Below are 15,954 nucleotides of genomic sequence, written 5' to 3'. Positions count from 1 at the left end.
TTCCTTCCTTCCTTCCTTCCTTCCTTCCTTCCTTCCTTCCTTCCTTCTTTCCTTCCTTCCTTCTTTCCTTCCTTCCTTCCTTCCTTCTTTTCTTCCTTCCTTCTTTCTTTCCCTCTCTCTCTCTCTTTCTTTCTTTCTGACAAGATCTCTGTCACCCCGGCTGGAGTGCAGTGGCACAATCTCAGTTCACTGCAGCTTCTGCCTCTCAGGTTCAAGGTATTCCTGCCTCAACCTCCCGAGTAGCTGGGATTACAAGTGTATAAAACCACACCCGACTAATTTTCGTATTTTTAGTTGAGACGGCGTTTCACCCTGTTGGCCATGCTGGTCTCAAACTTCCGACCTCAAATGATCTGCCTGCCTTGGCCTCCAAAAGTGCTGGAATTACAGGTGTGAGCCACTGCACCCAGCCTGAATTTCTTTTAAAAGCAGCTTATACAATAGTGTATTTCATATGGAAGGATGAAACTCATCAAAATGTTAAATAATATTTCTGTGTGGTACAATTTGGGGTGATTTTATTCTTTTTCCTTTTCTATATTTCTGCTTTACTTCAATGAATGTATATTATTTGCAATTTTAAAAATTATAATTTGCTATAAAATAAGAAATCAGTGATTTTTTTGCCTCTCAATAGATTATCTCTTTTTTACAGTAAATATCCTAATTATGATCCTTTATCTTTTATTTCTACTGTAACCTTGTACTTTGATGTCACTTTATGCTTTATGTATTTTGGTACAGTAGCATATCACTCTGCAAATTGTAGTTGTGTTCATATCCTGCCTCCACCATTAGGCTGTAAGTTTCCAGAAGTCCTATCCACAAACATGGCTGCCCACTGCAGGATATTCCAACAGAAGGATGGACGGAAGGACTGAAGGACAGAATGCACACCCTGAGACATATCGTATCGTAGAACCCATCAGCCCTTCATTCTTGTTAATTAGGAACATAACAAAACCCCCACATACCATGCCCTTGGACATTTTAGTTGAAGTCATGCTAGGAATCAAACTAGCCATCCTTGATGGCTGCCACACATTGTGCAACTAAATGCTTTCAACAAAGCTGCCACCATTCATACAATCCTCTCTACAACTGCTGAGAGTGCCATGGGCTCTTTTTGGTTATTTTGTTTCATGTTTTAATTACTTTATAATAACTTGCATTCAGATCAGAGAAACTGTTTCATTTGGTTCCACCTGAATTGCTTGTAAGTGCCTCTTTTTCTGAGTGTCTGTCAACCCAATGGTCTGCTTTTTTTTTTTTTTTTTCATGGACCATACATGAGACTTAATGGTCTGCTATTTCTAGGATGTCTCCTGGGGCTAATGAAAGTGATGGTCAACCCACGCTGCCTGTGCAGCCTGCTACAACTGCACATGAGGAGTATAGATCTCTCTCTCTCTCTCTCTCTCTCTCTCTCTCTCTTTTTTGTGAGATGGAGTCTTGCTCTTTCACCAGGCTGGAGTGCACTGGCGCAATCTCAGCTCACTGCAACTTCCGCCTCCTGTGTTCAAACGATTTTCCTGCCTCCGCCTCCCAAGAAGCTGGGACTACAGGCATGTGCCACCATGCCCAGCTAATTTTTGTATTTTTAGTAGAGTTGGGGTCTTCACCATGTTGGCCAGGATGGTCTCGATCTCTTGACCTCATGATCCACCTGCCTCAGCCTCCTAAAGTGCTGGGATTATAGGTGTGAGCCACCGCACCTGGCCCAGATCTCTTTTATGTCTTGAAGAGTGGGATGTGAAATTTTCTTTTTCGATCTCAAGCCATGGAGATTGGTTTTATATCTCTGTGAAATACTGGGTGATTTGGGGGCTCTATATTATAATAACAGAAGTGATTTTCTTGTTGAGGCTTGAAATCAAGAAGGAATGAATTGTACAAAACTCTCTAGTGTGTTCCATTACACCTCAGCCCCTAGAATGTAAGCTCCATGAGAAGCAGGGACTTTTGTCTGTTTTGTTCACTACAATGTCACTAGTACTTATCACAGTATTTGACACAGAGTATGACTGAATAAATGAATGAATGGAGCAGTGTGGGAATTGCTGAGATTTTAGAGACATCAGGAAGCTTCTAATCCCCAAATAATCTTTTCCCACTGACAGACTGAAACCTGTAATTCTAAGGTTGAAACTTAATCAATTTGCCTCAAGGCTCTTATTTTACTTAAAATGAAAATGCCATGTCCACTGATAAGAGAATGAATTGATATGACCTTATTTAAAAGCAATTGGGGGCCGGGCGCGGTGGCTCAAGCCTGTAATCCCAGCACTTTGGGAGGCCGAGGCGGGTGGATCACGAGGTCAAGAGATCGAGACCATCCTGGTCAACATGGTGAAACCCCGTCTCTACTAAAAATACAAAAAATTAGCTGGGCATGGTGGTGCGTGCCTGTAATCCCAGCTACTCAGGAGGCTGAGGCAGGAGAATTGCCTGAACCCAGGAGGCGGAGGTTGCGGTGAGCCGAGATCGCGCCATTGCACTCCAGCCTGGGTAACATGAGTGAAACTCTGTCTCAAAAAAAATAAAAAATAAAAAGCAATTGGGTAGTTTATGAAAACATAAAATGTTCATACTCTTTCACCCAGGACTAGCTCTTCCAGAAATGTAACCTGCAAAGATGCTAATTGCACTGTTATTTCTAATGAGGGAGCAGAAAGCAAATAACCTAACCTAAATATCCATCTGCAGAGGATTGGTTAAAGAGAAGAAATTTGGCCAGGAGTGGTGGCTCACACCTGTAATCCCAGCACTTTGGGAGGCCGAAGCAGGTGGATCATGAGGTCAGGAGATAAGAGACCATCCTGGGTAACACGGTGAAACCCTGTCTCTACTAAAAATACAAAAAAATTAGCCGGATGTAGTGGCACACGCCTGTAGTCCCAACTACTTCAGAGGCTGAAGAAGCAGAATAGCTTGAACCCAGGAGGCAGAGGTTGCAGTGAGCCAAGATTGTGCCACTGCACTCCAGCCTGAGAGACAGAGCAAGACTCCAAAACAACAACAATAACAACAAAAAGATAGAAAGAGAAAGAGAGAGAGAGAGAGAGAGAGAAAGAAACAGAAATTTAATCACTGACTTTTGCCTTTGACCAATGTCAAAGATTCTCCAGGGCGTTAACTCCCTCTCTCCTTCTGAGAGGAGGGTGCTTCTGAGAGGCATGAGCCAGTTCCTCAATGGGGACAACAGAGAAGCCTGGGAGCCACAGAGGGCAAGAGTCATCATCGAGCACTCAGAGCCCACTCACATGGAGCTGGAATGAGAGACAATAAGAACCTGGGAGGATCTTAAGGGGAACGTAAAAGCATTTTATGGTAGCTATAAAAAAAAGAGTAAATTTGTATGCAACTTCATATTTCTTAATGTATAATATAATGTAAGGTATATTTAAAATGATAGGTTATTATGAGTTGAGGAGTATATGAAAGTTAAAAGTGGGTGTATTAGCCATGTTCTTCAGAGAACAGAACCAATAGGAGAGAAAGAGAGGCAGATTTATTACGAGGAATTGGCTCATGCAGTTACAGAGGCTGGGAAATCCTATGAGCTGGCATAACCCAGGAAAAGCTGGTGGATGGTTCAATCTGAAGGGCTGAAAACCAGGGGAGCCGATGGTATAAATCTCATCTGAAGGCAGAAGATGAGATGAGATGTCCCAGTTCAGACAGTAAGGCAGGAAAAAGAGGGCAAACTCCGCTTTCCTCTGCTGTTTTTTCTGTTCAGGCCCTCTATGGATTGGATGGTGCCCACTCACACTGGGCAGGCCAATCTATTGTACAGAGTCCATCTACTTAAATGCTAATCTCCTCCAGAAACCCCTCACAGACATAAGCAGAAATAATATTTAATCTGGGCAGCCCATGATCTTCTCAGGTTGGCACACAAAAGTAACTGTCATTGTGTGCATGCGTGTGTGTGTGTGTGTGTGTGTGTGTGTGTGTATAGAATTCTGGTGTTCAGCTTTTGGAAAAAACTAAGAATTATATAAAAATAACAAAAAATTACCATTATTTCCACTTATTTTGTTAGACATCATAGTCAAACTTATTTTGTTAGAAATCAAACTGCCTATTTAAATAATTAAGAAGAAAGTCATCCTGCTAAAATCTGGTTAGCAGCTAGCATACACTTTTTGTTCTTGTTGTTAATAAGAAGTAGAACAGGCTGGGCACAATGGCTCATGCCTGTAATCCCAGCACTTTGGGAGGCTCAGCCAAGAGTATTGCTTGAGCCCTGGAATTTGAGACCAGTCTGGGGAACATGATGAAACCTCATCTCTACAAAAAATACAAAAATTAGCTGAGTATGGTGGTGCACACCTGTAGCCCCAGCTACTGGAGAGGCTGAGGTGGGAGGATCACCTGAGCCCAGGAGGTCAAGGCTGCAGTGAACTGTGATTGCACCACTGCACTCCAGCCTGCGTGACAGAGTGAAATGCTGTCTCAAAAAACTAAAAATGTAAAATATACCAAATATTTTATAAGATGAGGGTTGACTGCATTAAAAGAAAAGATTTCATAATATAATTTGAGAAATATCTTATTGAATATTGCACACCACCCACAATAAATCATATAACTTTTTTTTTTTTTTTTTTTTTTTTTGAGACGGAGTCTCGCTCTTGTTACCCAGGCTGGAGTGCAATGGCGCGATCTCGGCTCACCGCAACCTCCGCCTCCTGGGTTCAGGCAATTCTCCTGCGTCAGCCTCCTGAGTAGCTGGGATTACAGGCACGCGCCACCATGCCCAGCTAATGTTTTGTAGTTTTAGTAGAGACGGGGTTTCACCATGTTGACCAGGATGGTCTCGATCTCTTGACCTCGTGATCCACCCACCTCGGCCTCCCAAAGTGCTGGGATTACAGGCTTGAGCCACCGCGCCCGGCAATCATATAACTTTTTAATCTGCTGGTTTTATTCAGTGTAAGTTGATATATCAGTGATTCTGGAAAATATTACAGTTAGATTTTAAATGATGAGCATTACTAACCTGCACTGCTACAGCTGTTTGAAGGACGTTTCCTTCCCAGCTAAAAATATGTCTCAGGAAAAAGAGCCCTTATATTTTAGAAAATCATTCTGAAATATCTACAAATGAAATGATACAATGTCTGAGATTTGCTTCAAAATCATAAGGTAATGGTAAGAAGTTTACTTTACCTCTGTGATCGTCCTTCCCAAATCCATAATCACTGTCTAATCATAAGAAAAATATTAGACAAATCCCAATTCAGGGACATTTTGCAAAATATCTGACTAGCACTCCTCAAAACTGTCAATGGCATTAAAACCACAGAAAGTCTGAGACACTGTTACAAGCCAAAAGGGTCTAAGGAGACATGACCACTAAGTGTAATGTGGCATCAGGATGAGAGAAAAAGAGCATTAGGGAAAAACTAGTGAAATCTGAATAAAGTGTGCAATATTAATTAATACTAACATACCATAGTTGGTTCCTGAGTTGTAATAAATGTATTAAAAGAGTGTAAGATATTAACAGTAAGGGAAAATAGACAAGGTGTATTTGAAAATTCTATACTATCTTTTGCAACTTTTGGTAAATCTAAAGCTATTCTAAAATAATATTTTAAAAGAATCATGGGTGGCTGGGTGCAGTGGCTCACACCTGTAATCTCAGTACTTTGGAAGGACTGCTTGAATCCAGGAGTTCACGACCAGCCTGGGTGACATGTTGAAATCTTGTCTCTACAAAAAATATAAAAATTAGCTGAGCATGGTGGTGCACATCTTGGGAGCTGAGGTGGGAGGATTATCTGAGCCCAGGCTGCAGTGAGCCATGATTGTGTCACTGCACCCCAGCCTGGGTGACACAGCAAGACCTTGTCTCAAAAAAAAAAAAAATCATGGAGGCCCTGGCATGGTGGTTCACACCTGTGATCCCAGCACTGTGAGGCCAAGGCTAGAGGATTGCTTGAGCCCAGGAGTTCGAGACCAACCTGTGCAACATGGCAAAACCCCATCTCTACAAAAAATACGAAAATTAGCCAGGTGTGGTGGCATGCATCTGTAGTACCAGCTACTCGGGAGGCTGAGGCAGGAGAATCACTTGAACCCAGGAGGTCCGAGGCTGCAATGAGTTGTGATTGTGTCACTGAACTGCCTGGGTAACACAGGAAGACCCTGTTTCAAAAAAAAAAATTCCAGAATACCAGGTATTCAGCATAAACCACATTGTTTATACAGTTTAGGTACAATGAGCCATCCTTATCAGTTAGGGGATAGTGTTATATCAGTATAGAGAATTATTTACCAGTCAAGTTCCCAATGTGAGCAGGCCTTTCTAAGGATAGCAGTTAGGCCTGGGCACCAGCGCATGCAGACAGTATAGAACTTTTTGGGGTGTTTCATACTACAACCCATACCCTCTTCCTGTTGTGGAAAGTATCCCCACAAATCTCACTTACAGACCTCATCTACTGTTCTGATCAGAATGCATGTCTGAAGGAGGAAGGGAACACCTATGACATATGGAAGCTGAGAAGAGGAAGCCTTGAGTTTCTCAATAAACATAGCCAAAAATTAGCCCAGAGCTCTGCACTATCATTTTCGGTTTTTTCCCTCTGTACATGGGCCTTTAGTTCTGAGAAATCTATCCTGAGGATAGAAGAGGAAGGGAACGGAGGAGAGGAAAAAATGGGAAAAAAAAGAGTGAGGCCTTTTGAGAGGATAGAGCAGAATCTGATTAGCTTCCAGATAGCTTGTGGATCTGTTCTTAGTGCACTAGGGTTGTGAATATCCAGGACGCACTGCTAAGTTCAAGGTTTCTAAAATACGTACAAGTGGTAATGTCCAGGAGGCAGGCAGACTCTGGAGCTGGTAAAGAGCTGTAGGACACAGGGCCTCAAGTGTTCATTTTCAAATGAGGTAATACATATGACTACAGATGCACTGCAACACATCAGCATTGATTATTTTTGTTAAACTCTGTAAATATCTTGTGAATAGTGTATTTGTACACATGTTAAAAGAATTACTGTCCACTCTGCTTGGCATTTTAAAATTTTTTTAATAAGTTGGATTTGGTGGCAAAAAATCCCAGCAACTCAGGAGATAGAAGCAGGCAGATTGCTGGAGACCATGTGTTCAAGGGCAGCCTGCACAACATAGCAAGATCCCATCTCAAGAAAAGGAAGAAAAAGTATTTTTACTATGCTAGAAGCCTCAAAAACTGGAAGTGGTCCCCATTTCTCTTAATGTCTTAGAGGGCAAGGAAAGGTAATGGTTGGTGAAACAAAATATATATAGATATCATCAGTACCCAGACGTTAATTATTGCCAAGGGAGTGAGAGGGGTCACCCAAAAGAATGACTTTATGGAAAAAGCAGGCTCTGGAACTAGAACATTTAAAAGACTCGCTGAAGAAGAGGCACCTACAAAAGATGCTAACCAAGAATAGCCAACGAGGTGAGTGAAATCAAAGAGTTGGCAGAAAAACCAAGTGAAACAGAAGTCAGGAAAAGATGGGGGAAAGAACAAAAGAACTGAAGCCAATAGTGCATTTTAAGAAGGGGATTAAAGTCAGGCGCTGTGGCTCATGCCTGTAATCCCAGCGCTTTGGGAGGCCTTTGGGAGGCCGAGGCGCGCAGATCACCTGAGGTCAGGAGTTTGAGACCAGCCTGGCCAACATGACAAAACCCTATCTCTACTTAGCCCGTCATGGTGGTGGGCGGGCAGTGAGCTAATTGTGCCACTGCACTCAAGCCTGAGCGACAGAGACTTCATCTGAAGAAAAAGGAGATTAATCAAGTGTCAAATATTTCTTTCTGTTTTTCATTTATTTATTTGGAGATGGAGTCACACTTTGTAGCTTAGACTGGAGTGCAGTGGTGCGATCTCGGCTCACTGCAACCTCCGCCTCCTGGGTTCAAGCGATTCTTCTCCCCCGGGCTCCTGAGTAGTTGGGATTGCAAGCATGCGCCACCACGCTCGGCAAATTTTTGTATTTTTAGTAGAGACGAGGTTTCTCCATGTTGGCCAGGCTGGTCTCGAACTCCTGGCCTCAGGCGATCCACTGGCTTCCGCCTCTCAAAGTGCTGGGATTACAAGCATGAGCCACCGCGCCTGGCCAGTGTCAAATATTTCGTTGATTTTCTTCGGTCAGCACCACCATAATAATTGGGCCACCTTACCCAGGCGCTGTTTAGACGTCTGACTCTTTTACAGGGTTTTATCCTGTGGTTTCCAGCTTATTTCCTCCAACTAGACAGCAAAAGCTGGAGATTTGAATCTTACTCATTTTTCTCTTCCATAGAGTCTTACTCCGATCGTTCAGTTAATATCAGTGAAATGTTTTAAAGAACATTTGAAAAACCACTCGGATAAAAACAGATTCTAAGGTGTTCCAGCAGCCAAAATACCCGCGGGCCACGGCCACACTGCGCAGGCGCAAAGGCAGACCTAGGCATTCCCCGGAGGACTTTGCATTTGGCGCGAAATCCCTTTCCGTGGGCGGGGCCCTGGGGAGACCAATGAACGCCGTTCATTGGTCAGGTTTGGCGCGAAATCTTCAGTTCCTGTGTCACGATTGGTTCCGGTCGTGCCAGTCAGAGAGGGGGCGGGGCGGAAGCGGCGGCGGCGCGCGAAAAGCTGCAGCGTCTGGAAAGAAACGACTTGTGGCGATTGAGCGTGGCGTAGGCGAGTTTTCGGCGCTAGGCAAATATGGACCTCGCGGCGGCAGCGGAGCCGGGCGCCGGCAGCCAGCATTTGGAGGTCCGCGACGAGGTGGCCGAGAAGTGCCAGAAACTGTTCCTGGACTTCTTGGAGGAGTAAGTCGGCGAGCGCGCGGGGCCTCCCCCGCCGCCAGCCTCCAGAACCCGCGGTATCTGGGCCGGGCGGGGCCGTATGGCCCGCGGGCGTTCGGGAACCTGGGGGTCGCACGACCGGGAAGCGCCACCCCGCCCACTCCCAACTTTAGACTCCGAGCCCTGCGGCCACGAGGAGCCTGGGACAGGCTGGGTTTTTTTCAGGACTAAAACCTATCTCGAGCCCTAAGTTGCTGGTGCCCAGTGCTCAGCGCTTTGTTTCTGTCACTTGGTGATCACCACCCCGTGAGCCCGCTATTTGCACAGCCCCCGGTGACCGGCGCGGAAACCTGGTCTCGCTGAGGATAAGTAACTGGGCCACTGGGTGCGGCTGGGTCGAGTGGGAGGCCGAACTGCTACTGAATCCCGGCGGAGCCCTGCTGGGCCACGCAGCCAGGAGTCAGGTGCTGGGGGCGCCCACGGCCCGGGCCACCCTCGCTTCCTGTGCTGACGAATGTTTCAGCGTGAACTGTGGTCTGAAAGCTTAGCTGGGAACTGCTTGAAAAAAAAAAAAAAAAAAGGAAAAAGCTGCTGGGGCCGGAGCCCTGCCCTGTAAAGTAGCTGACCATATTCCTTGTTCTGGGTGCCTTATTCCCCTCTCCCTCTGGCCTTCCTTTCCTTACCCTACCCCTCTTTTTTCTGTGCCTCTGGGCTCCTAGCCTCGTAACCCCAGCCTCCTCCCTGACCTGCCTCAGCCACCGGTTACTTTTCCGAGAGCAGATACACCACGACCTACAGGCTGAAGGGTCAGCAGTTCGGAATGGCTTATGAAATTATTTTTATTGTAAAATATGCATAACAAAGTTGACCATTTTAGCTATTTTTAAGTGTACAGTCCAGTGGCATTAAGGGCATTCACCTCGTCGTGCAGCTGTCACCACTCTCTATCTCCTAACTCTTTTCATCTTCCAAACTGGCATTCTGTACTCATTAAACACAAACTCGCCTCCATTACCCCCTCCTTCGGCCCCCACTCTGCTTCCTTTCACTATGAGTTTGACTACTCTAGGTACCTCATATAAGTGGAATCGTATAGTGTTTGTCCTTTTGTGTCTGGCTGGTTTCACTTAGCATAATGTTTACAAGGTTCCTCTGCGAGGTAGCATGTGTCAGAATTTTCCTTTTTAAGGCTAAATAACATTGTACAGGTTGAGTATCCCTTTTTAGAAACGCTTGGGACCAGAACTGTTTGGTATCTTGGATTTTTTTTTTTTTTTTCCAGATTTCGAGTATTTGCATTATACTTAACCAGTTGCATTCCTAATTTGAAATGCTCCAGTGAACATCATGTCAGCACTCAAAAGTTTCGGATTTTGGACAATTTTGTATTTGGATTTTCAGATGAGGGCTGCTAAACCTGTATATACTACATTTTGCTTATCCATTCAATGGATGCAGGTCGATTCCACCTTTTGGCTATTGTGAATAATACTGCCATCTTATGAAATCTTGATATACTAAAACCATAGTTTAATTTCCATTTCGCTTCCTATGACAATGTTACTGTCTGCCTGACAGCTCCTCCTTCAAAACCTAGCTAAAAATTCACACCTTTGTGAAACCTTGTACACCTTTTTGAGAGGCACTAATCCTTTCTTCCTTAGGCTCCCAGGGTTGTTTTTCATTTACTTCCAGCAGTGTATTTACCTCTCAGTCAAATCCCAGCCTCAACTCTGCCTACCTACTGCACCACATTACAAAGGTTCTTCAATAAATGTTTTGTTTAAACACATAATGTAAGTGCCTTGACTGTGCAGCTAGATGATAATGATGAAACAAATAATCCCTGTACTTTGTTTAAAAAAAATGCCAACTCCCTATCGCAAAATCAACTGATTCACCATTGCTTGTGGAATAAAGTTTACATTCTTCACCACTCTTTCCTGTTTGTCTTCCAAAACCAGCCTCAGTCATCATCCACACTTCTCTCCTATCTTCTCTGACTTAATCACATACTTGCAAACATCTGTAATCAGTCACTTCACCACCTGTTTTTCTTTGAAATTTTTAACTCTTTCAGAAGCTGAATTCCAGTGCCACCTTTTACATGTATGACTCTTACAGATGTTCCTTCAGGCAGAATTAGTTTCTGTTACCCTAGCACATTTCTTGTTCTCATTAACAGGACCATCTTTCTTGTCTGTCCTCATTGTTTACATGTCTGACTCCCTAAACAGATGATGTTAGTTAACCCTAGGGCAGGCAGGAACAACACTGCCATTTTCAGCCTCAGATACCACTGTCATAGGACTTCACACATAGTTGTTTAACAAATATTTTAAGGAGTCAGAACGTGCTGTTGCTGTATTTGGAGGAGGAATTTATTTTTTCTTAAAGTGAATCTGCATATTCTGTTTAAAGGAACAAAAAATAAATTTGTATGATACCCTGCTTGGGCTTTAGAAGGAAAAATACCAGCAGCTTTATTTGTTGTGCATATTTCAATTTTCCTGAAGTCCTGGGCAGTGAAGCACCTCATTTCTGTGTATTCTTATTTCTATTCTACTTCTTAAATCTGTTACTAATCTATCATTTTGCAAATTCCCTACAGAAATGGAATCTTTAGTTTTAATACTGAATTTCTTGGAACATTTTCCAATCTTGATTATACATGACAGCAATAAAAGAACAGTTAGTAGTTTTGTTGGATTGTCGATGTTGTTAGTAGTTCTTGATTGAAAAATGTTAAGAAATACTTAGTTTACTCTCATGCCAGGGGTTTAAAAAAAAAAATGAAAGGGCCGGGCGCGGTGGCTCATACCTGTAATCCCAGCACTTTGGGAGGCTGAGGCAGGTCAGGAGATCAAAACCATCCTGGCCAACATGGTGAAACCCCCATCTCTACTAAAAAATACAAAATATTAGACAGGTGTGGTGGCACACACCTGTAGTACCAGCTGCTTGGGAGGCTGAGGCAGGAGAATCACTTGAACCTGGGAGGCAGAGGTTGCAGTGAGCTGAGATTGTGCCCCTGCCCTCTAGCCTGGGTGACAAAAAAAAAAGGAAAGAAACTGGGTGTGTGTTTTGACTCACACATATAATCCCAGCACTTTGGTAGGCTGAGGCAGGTGGATTGCTTGAGCCCAGAAGTTCAAGACTGGCCTGGGCAACATGGGACAATCCCATCTCTACAAAAAATACAGAAATTACCTGGGCATGGTGGCATGTACCTATAGTCCCAGCTACTCAGGAGGCTGAGGTAGGAGGATCATTGAGCCCCAGAGGTTGAGGCTGCAGTGAGCTGTGATTGTGCCACTGCACTCCAGCCTGGGTAACAAAGCAAGACTGTCTCAAAAAAAAAATTTAATTTACAATCCAAGGACTTACTTTTCCTATTTTCCAGACATTGTGCACATTACTTTTACAAGCATTCTCTCATTTAATCTTCACAGCAGTTTTATGAGATGACTTGAGGTCCTAATCTGTTTTTGTTTTTAAGAATAACAAAAGGATGTTTAGAGGATGTATTAGTCTGCTTTCATGCTGCTGATAAAGACATACCTGAGACTGGGCAATTTACAAAAGAAAGAGGTTTAACTGGACTTAGAGTTTCACTAGCCTCACAATTATGGCGGAAAGCAAGGAGGAGCAAGGCACTGATGTCTTACATAGATGGCATCAGCAAAGAGAGAGACTTTGTGCAAAGGAACTCTTCTTCTTCTTTTTTTTTTTTGAGACAATCTCATTCTGTTGCCTAGGCTGGAGTGCAATGGTACAATCTTGGCTCACTGCAGTTCTGCCTCCCAGGCTCAAATGATTCTCCTGCCTCTGCCTCCCAGGTAGCTGGGACTACAGGTACATGCCACCATACCCAGCTAAATTTTGTTGTACTTTTAGTAGAGATGGGTATCACTGTGTTAGCCAGGATGCTCTTGATCTGACCTCGTGATCTGCCTGCCTTGGCCTCCCAGAATGCTGGGATTACAGGCATGAGCCACCGCACCCGACTGGAACGCCTCTCCTTAAAACCATCAGATCTCATGAGACTGACTTACTATCACGAGAACAGCACAGGAAAGACTTGTCCTCATGATTCACTTACCTCCCACTGGGTCCCTCCCACAACATGTGGGAATTCGAGGTGAGATTTGGTTGGGGACACAGCCAAACCTTATCAGAGGGGATAAGTAACTTGCCCCAAGTTACAGAACTGCTAAACATGAGCTTGTCTGAGCCAGTTGTTGGAGTTTAACCAATATTCTGAATTATAAATCACTCAGGTTTTTATTACCTGTGTCCTTAATCTAGTCATCTCACATGTACCTACAGGTTCCAGAGCAGCGATGGAGAAATTAAGTATTTGCAATTAGCAGAGGAACTGATTCGTCCTGAGAGAAACACATTGGTTGTGAGTTTTGTGGACCTGGAACAATTTAACCAGCAACTTTCCACTACCATTCAGGAGGAGTTTTATAGGTATGGGTATATTAATCTTCTTTACTTTGAATGGGGGTTGAAACCTGGGAAGCCAGCTCTTAGACTGTGAGTGTTCACTTATATAGCAGAAGGGCAGCTTTCACAGTTATTTCCCTCTGAGAAGAGGCCCTTGGATACTGCCAGTGGTCATTTTAGTACTGCTCTGAACTTCACGTAGGCCTTTGTGGAGCTGAACTTTTTTTTCCAAATACAATAGTTGAAAATCTTTGCTTTCCATATAGTTTTCCCAAGGGAAAACCGTACTTACTAACTTTTGTGTCATTCCATTGATCCTTTTCCCCCACAGGAATAAGTGTTTGTGTGGGTTCTGTTCTTGTACTAGGGGTATCTTTGCATTGACGTTGTAATTCTTGTTCCCTTAAAGTTCACTTTTGTTTCTGCTTATAAAAGTAATATGTATATATTGTAGAAAATTTAGAAAATAGAGAAAAATAGAGAGAATTAAATTGCTTGTACACTTGTAATCCCACCAACGTCATTAGCAGGTTCACTACAACAAAATTGCAGGAACTTTCCAAGTCTGCAAGTGCAGAGTTTTGTGAGGATCTTCTGTTATATTTTGATGTCTTTCTGTGTTTATGAAATTATTCCATTTCATATAAAATTTCTTAAGATTATATTAATAGTTTTAATTGTGTTTTTTTTAAGAAATACTATTTTAGACATTATATTTAATAGTAGGCTTTTGTTTTGAATTGTTATGTACAGCAAGAAACATCTTTGTACACAAGGCTTTGTATCAGGATTAAATGAATGTGACAATCTGTAGAAATAGAATCAGGTTAAAATAAATTGTGGACAGTTGTGAAAGATAAATTAAAATCCAGGGATAAGGAGGCACAGTCTTGTTCATTTCTTGGTAGATTGGGAGATGGAGGATTTGTCTGTGTTTCTAGTCACAGCTGATAATCAAGAATAATTGGAGGGTTAAATAAGCAACAATTTATTGTGAAAGCATGTAGCAGTAGAAGTTATAGTACTGACAAATGAGTGAGAGGTAGAAAATCAAGCCTGGTGATAGAAGCAGCTGTGCCATACCTTAATTAAGCAACAGAGTTTATTGTAAAAGCATGTAGCAGTAGAAGTTATAGTACTGACAAATGAGGGCGAGGTAGAAAATCAAGCCTGATGATAGAAGCAGCTGTGCATTCCTCATGGACAAGCCAAGCAGCAGGTCTCCTTCCTGAGAGTAGCGCCTTTTTTATAGGGCTTTCAGACCCCACTTTTAATTAATTATTTATTTATTTTTGAGACAAAGGCTCGCTCTGTCACCCAGTCTGGAGTGCAATGGCGTGATCTCTGCTCACTGCAACCTCTGATTTTTGTATTTTTAGTAGGATGGGATTTTTGTATTTTTGGCTAATTTTTGTATTTTTGGTACGAATGGGATTTCACCATGTTAGCCAGGATGGTCTCGATCTCCTGACCTCATGATTTGCCCACCTTGGCTTCCCAAAGTGTTGGGATTACAGGCATGGGCCACCACGCCCAGCCCAGATCCCACTTTTCAAACAAACTAAGCTGTAGTAGCTATTAGAAACTTAAATCAAAAGGACATGCATCCTTCACTCTCACCAGTCAAATGGAGCATTTTTGCCAGTTTGTTCTCACATTAGTACACAAATACTTCTCCTGTCCTCATCTATTTCTTATCAAACCAGCCAGGTATGGGGGCTCATACCTGTAATCCCAACACTTTGGGAGGCTGAGGTGGACAGATCACTTGAGCCCAGGAGTTTGAGACCAGCTGGACAGCACGGTGAAATCCTGTTTCTACCAAAAACCCCACAAAAATTAGCTGGGCATGGAGGTGTATCCCTTTAATGTCAGCTACTCAGCAGGCTGAGATGGGAGGATCACCTGAGCCTAGGGAGACTGAGGCTGCAGTGAGCTGTGACTGTGCCACTGCACTCCAGTCTGGGTGACAAAGTGAGATTCTGTCTCAGAATTAAACCAAATAAGTAGGCTAAGACTTGACACCTGACTTACTAAGTTATAAACAGCCCACAGAAAACTCACAGTACTGAGCATAATATCATCTTGGACAGAGAAATGACCAACAGTGTGGGTGCTATATGATTATTTAAAGATAATAGATTAGGTCTGGTGTGGCATTTTATATTTGGTGTTTCTGTTTTGGTGGGATAGGAGAGAATTGAAAGAGGGTCCTAAACTCAGACTAGATAATAGAAATGTCCTGCAGGGTTAAGTTTTAAGGCTTAGTTGTAACCAGATGAAATTCCTTAGTTTTGGCTGTTGGTAGGTATGTAAAGGGAAGGCGGCCTTGGTGAACCTCTAAGGTATTAGTTGACTTTTTTGTTTTTCAGAGTTTACCCTTACCTGTGTCGGGCCTTGAAAACATTCGTCAAAGACCGTAAAGAGATCCCTCTTGCCAAGGATTTTTATGTTGCATTCCAAGACCTGCCTACCAGACACAAGTAAGAAACCCTTCTCTGGAAGAAAAGGAATTCAAATGGTATAGGTACCACTTAGCTGACAGTCAGAAAACTTGAGAGGTTGCCTTGATCTGCCATTAACTGGCTATTTAACATTGCACAAATGCTTTTACCTCACCGAGCCTCAGTTTCCTTACCTATGAAGTCTTTTGGCCTAGGTTTTCTACCTAAATCATGCAAAAAGCAAGTTTGTTGCTGTAAAATTAGTTTTTCATAATTATAT

General features: G+C 43.0%; 1 protein-coding gene across 1 annotated transcript in view; it reads left to right on the top strand.

Moving 5' to 3' along the window:
• Window positions 1-8,578: 8,578 nt before the first annotated feature.
• MCM6 (minichromosome maintenance complex component 6) overlaps window positions 8,579-15,954 on the top strand; it is a 42,553-nt gene continuing 35,177 nt past the window's right edge. The window contains exons 1-3 of the mRNA XM_032286326.1: window positions 8,579-8,802; window positions 13,108-13,254; window positions 15,603-15,713. Coding sequence (XP_032142217.1) covers window positions 8,696-8,802; window positions 13,108-13,254; window positions 15,603-15,713 — 365 coding nt within the window. The 5' untranslated portion in view covers window positions 8,579-8,695. The remainder of the gene's footprint in view (window positions 8,803-13,107; window positions 13,255-15,602; window positions 15,714-15,954) is intronic.

The sequence above is a fragment of the Sapajus apella genome, unplaced genomic scaffold (genome assembly GCF_009761245.1).
Source record: "Sapajus apella isolate SASKATOON/1434 unplaced genomic scaffold, GSC_monkey_1.0 scaffold18, whole genome shotgun sequence".
Classification (NCBI taxonomy): Eukaryota; Metazoa; Chordata; class Mammalia; order Primates; family Cebidae; genus Sapajus; species Sapajus apella.
This window is presented reverse-complemented; position numbering and strand designations above follow the sequence as displayed.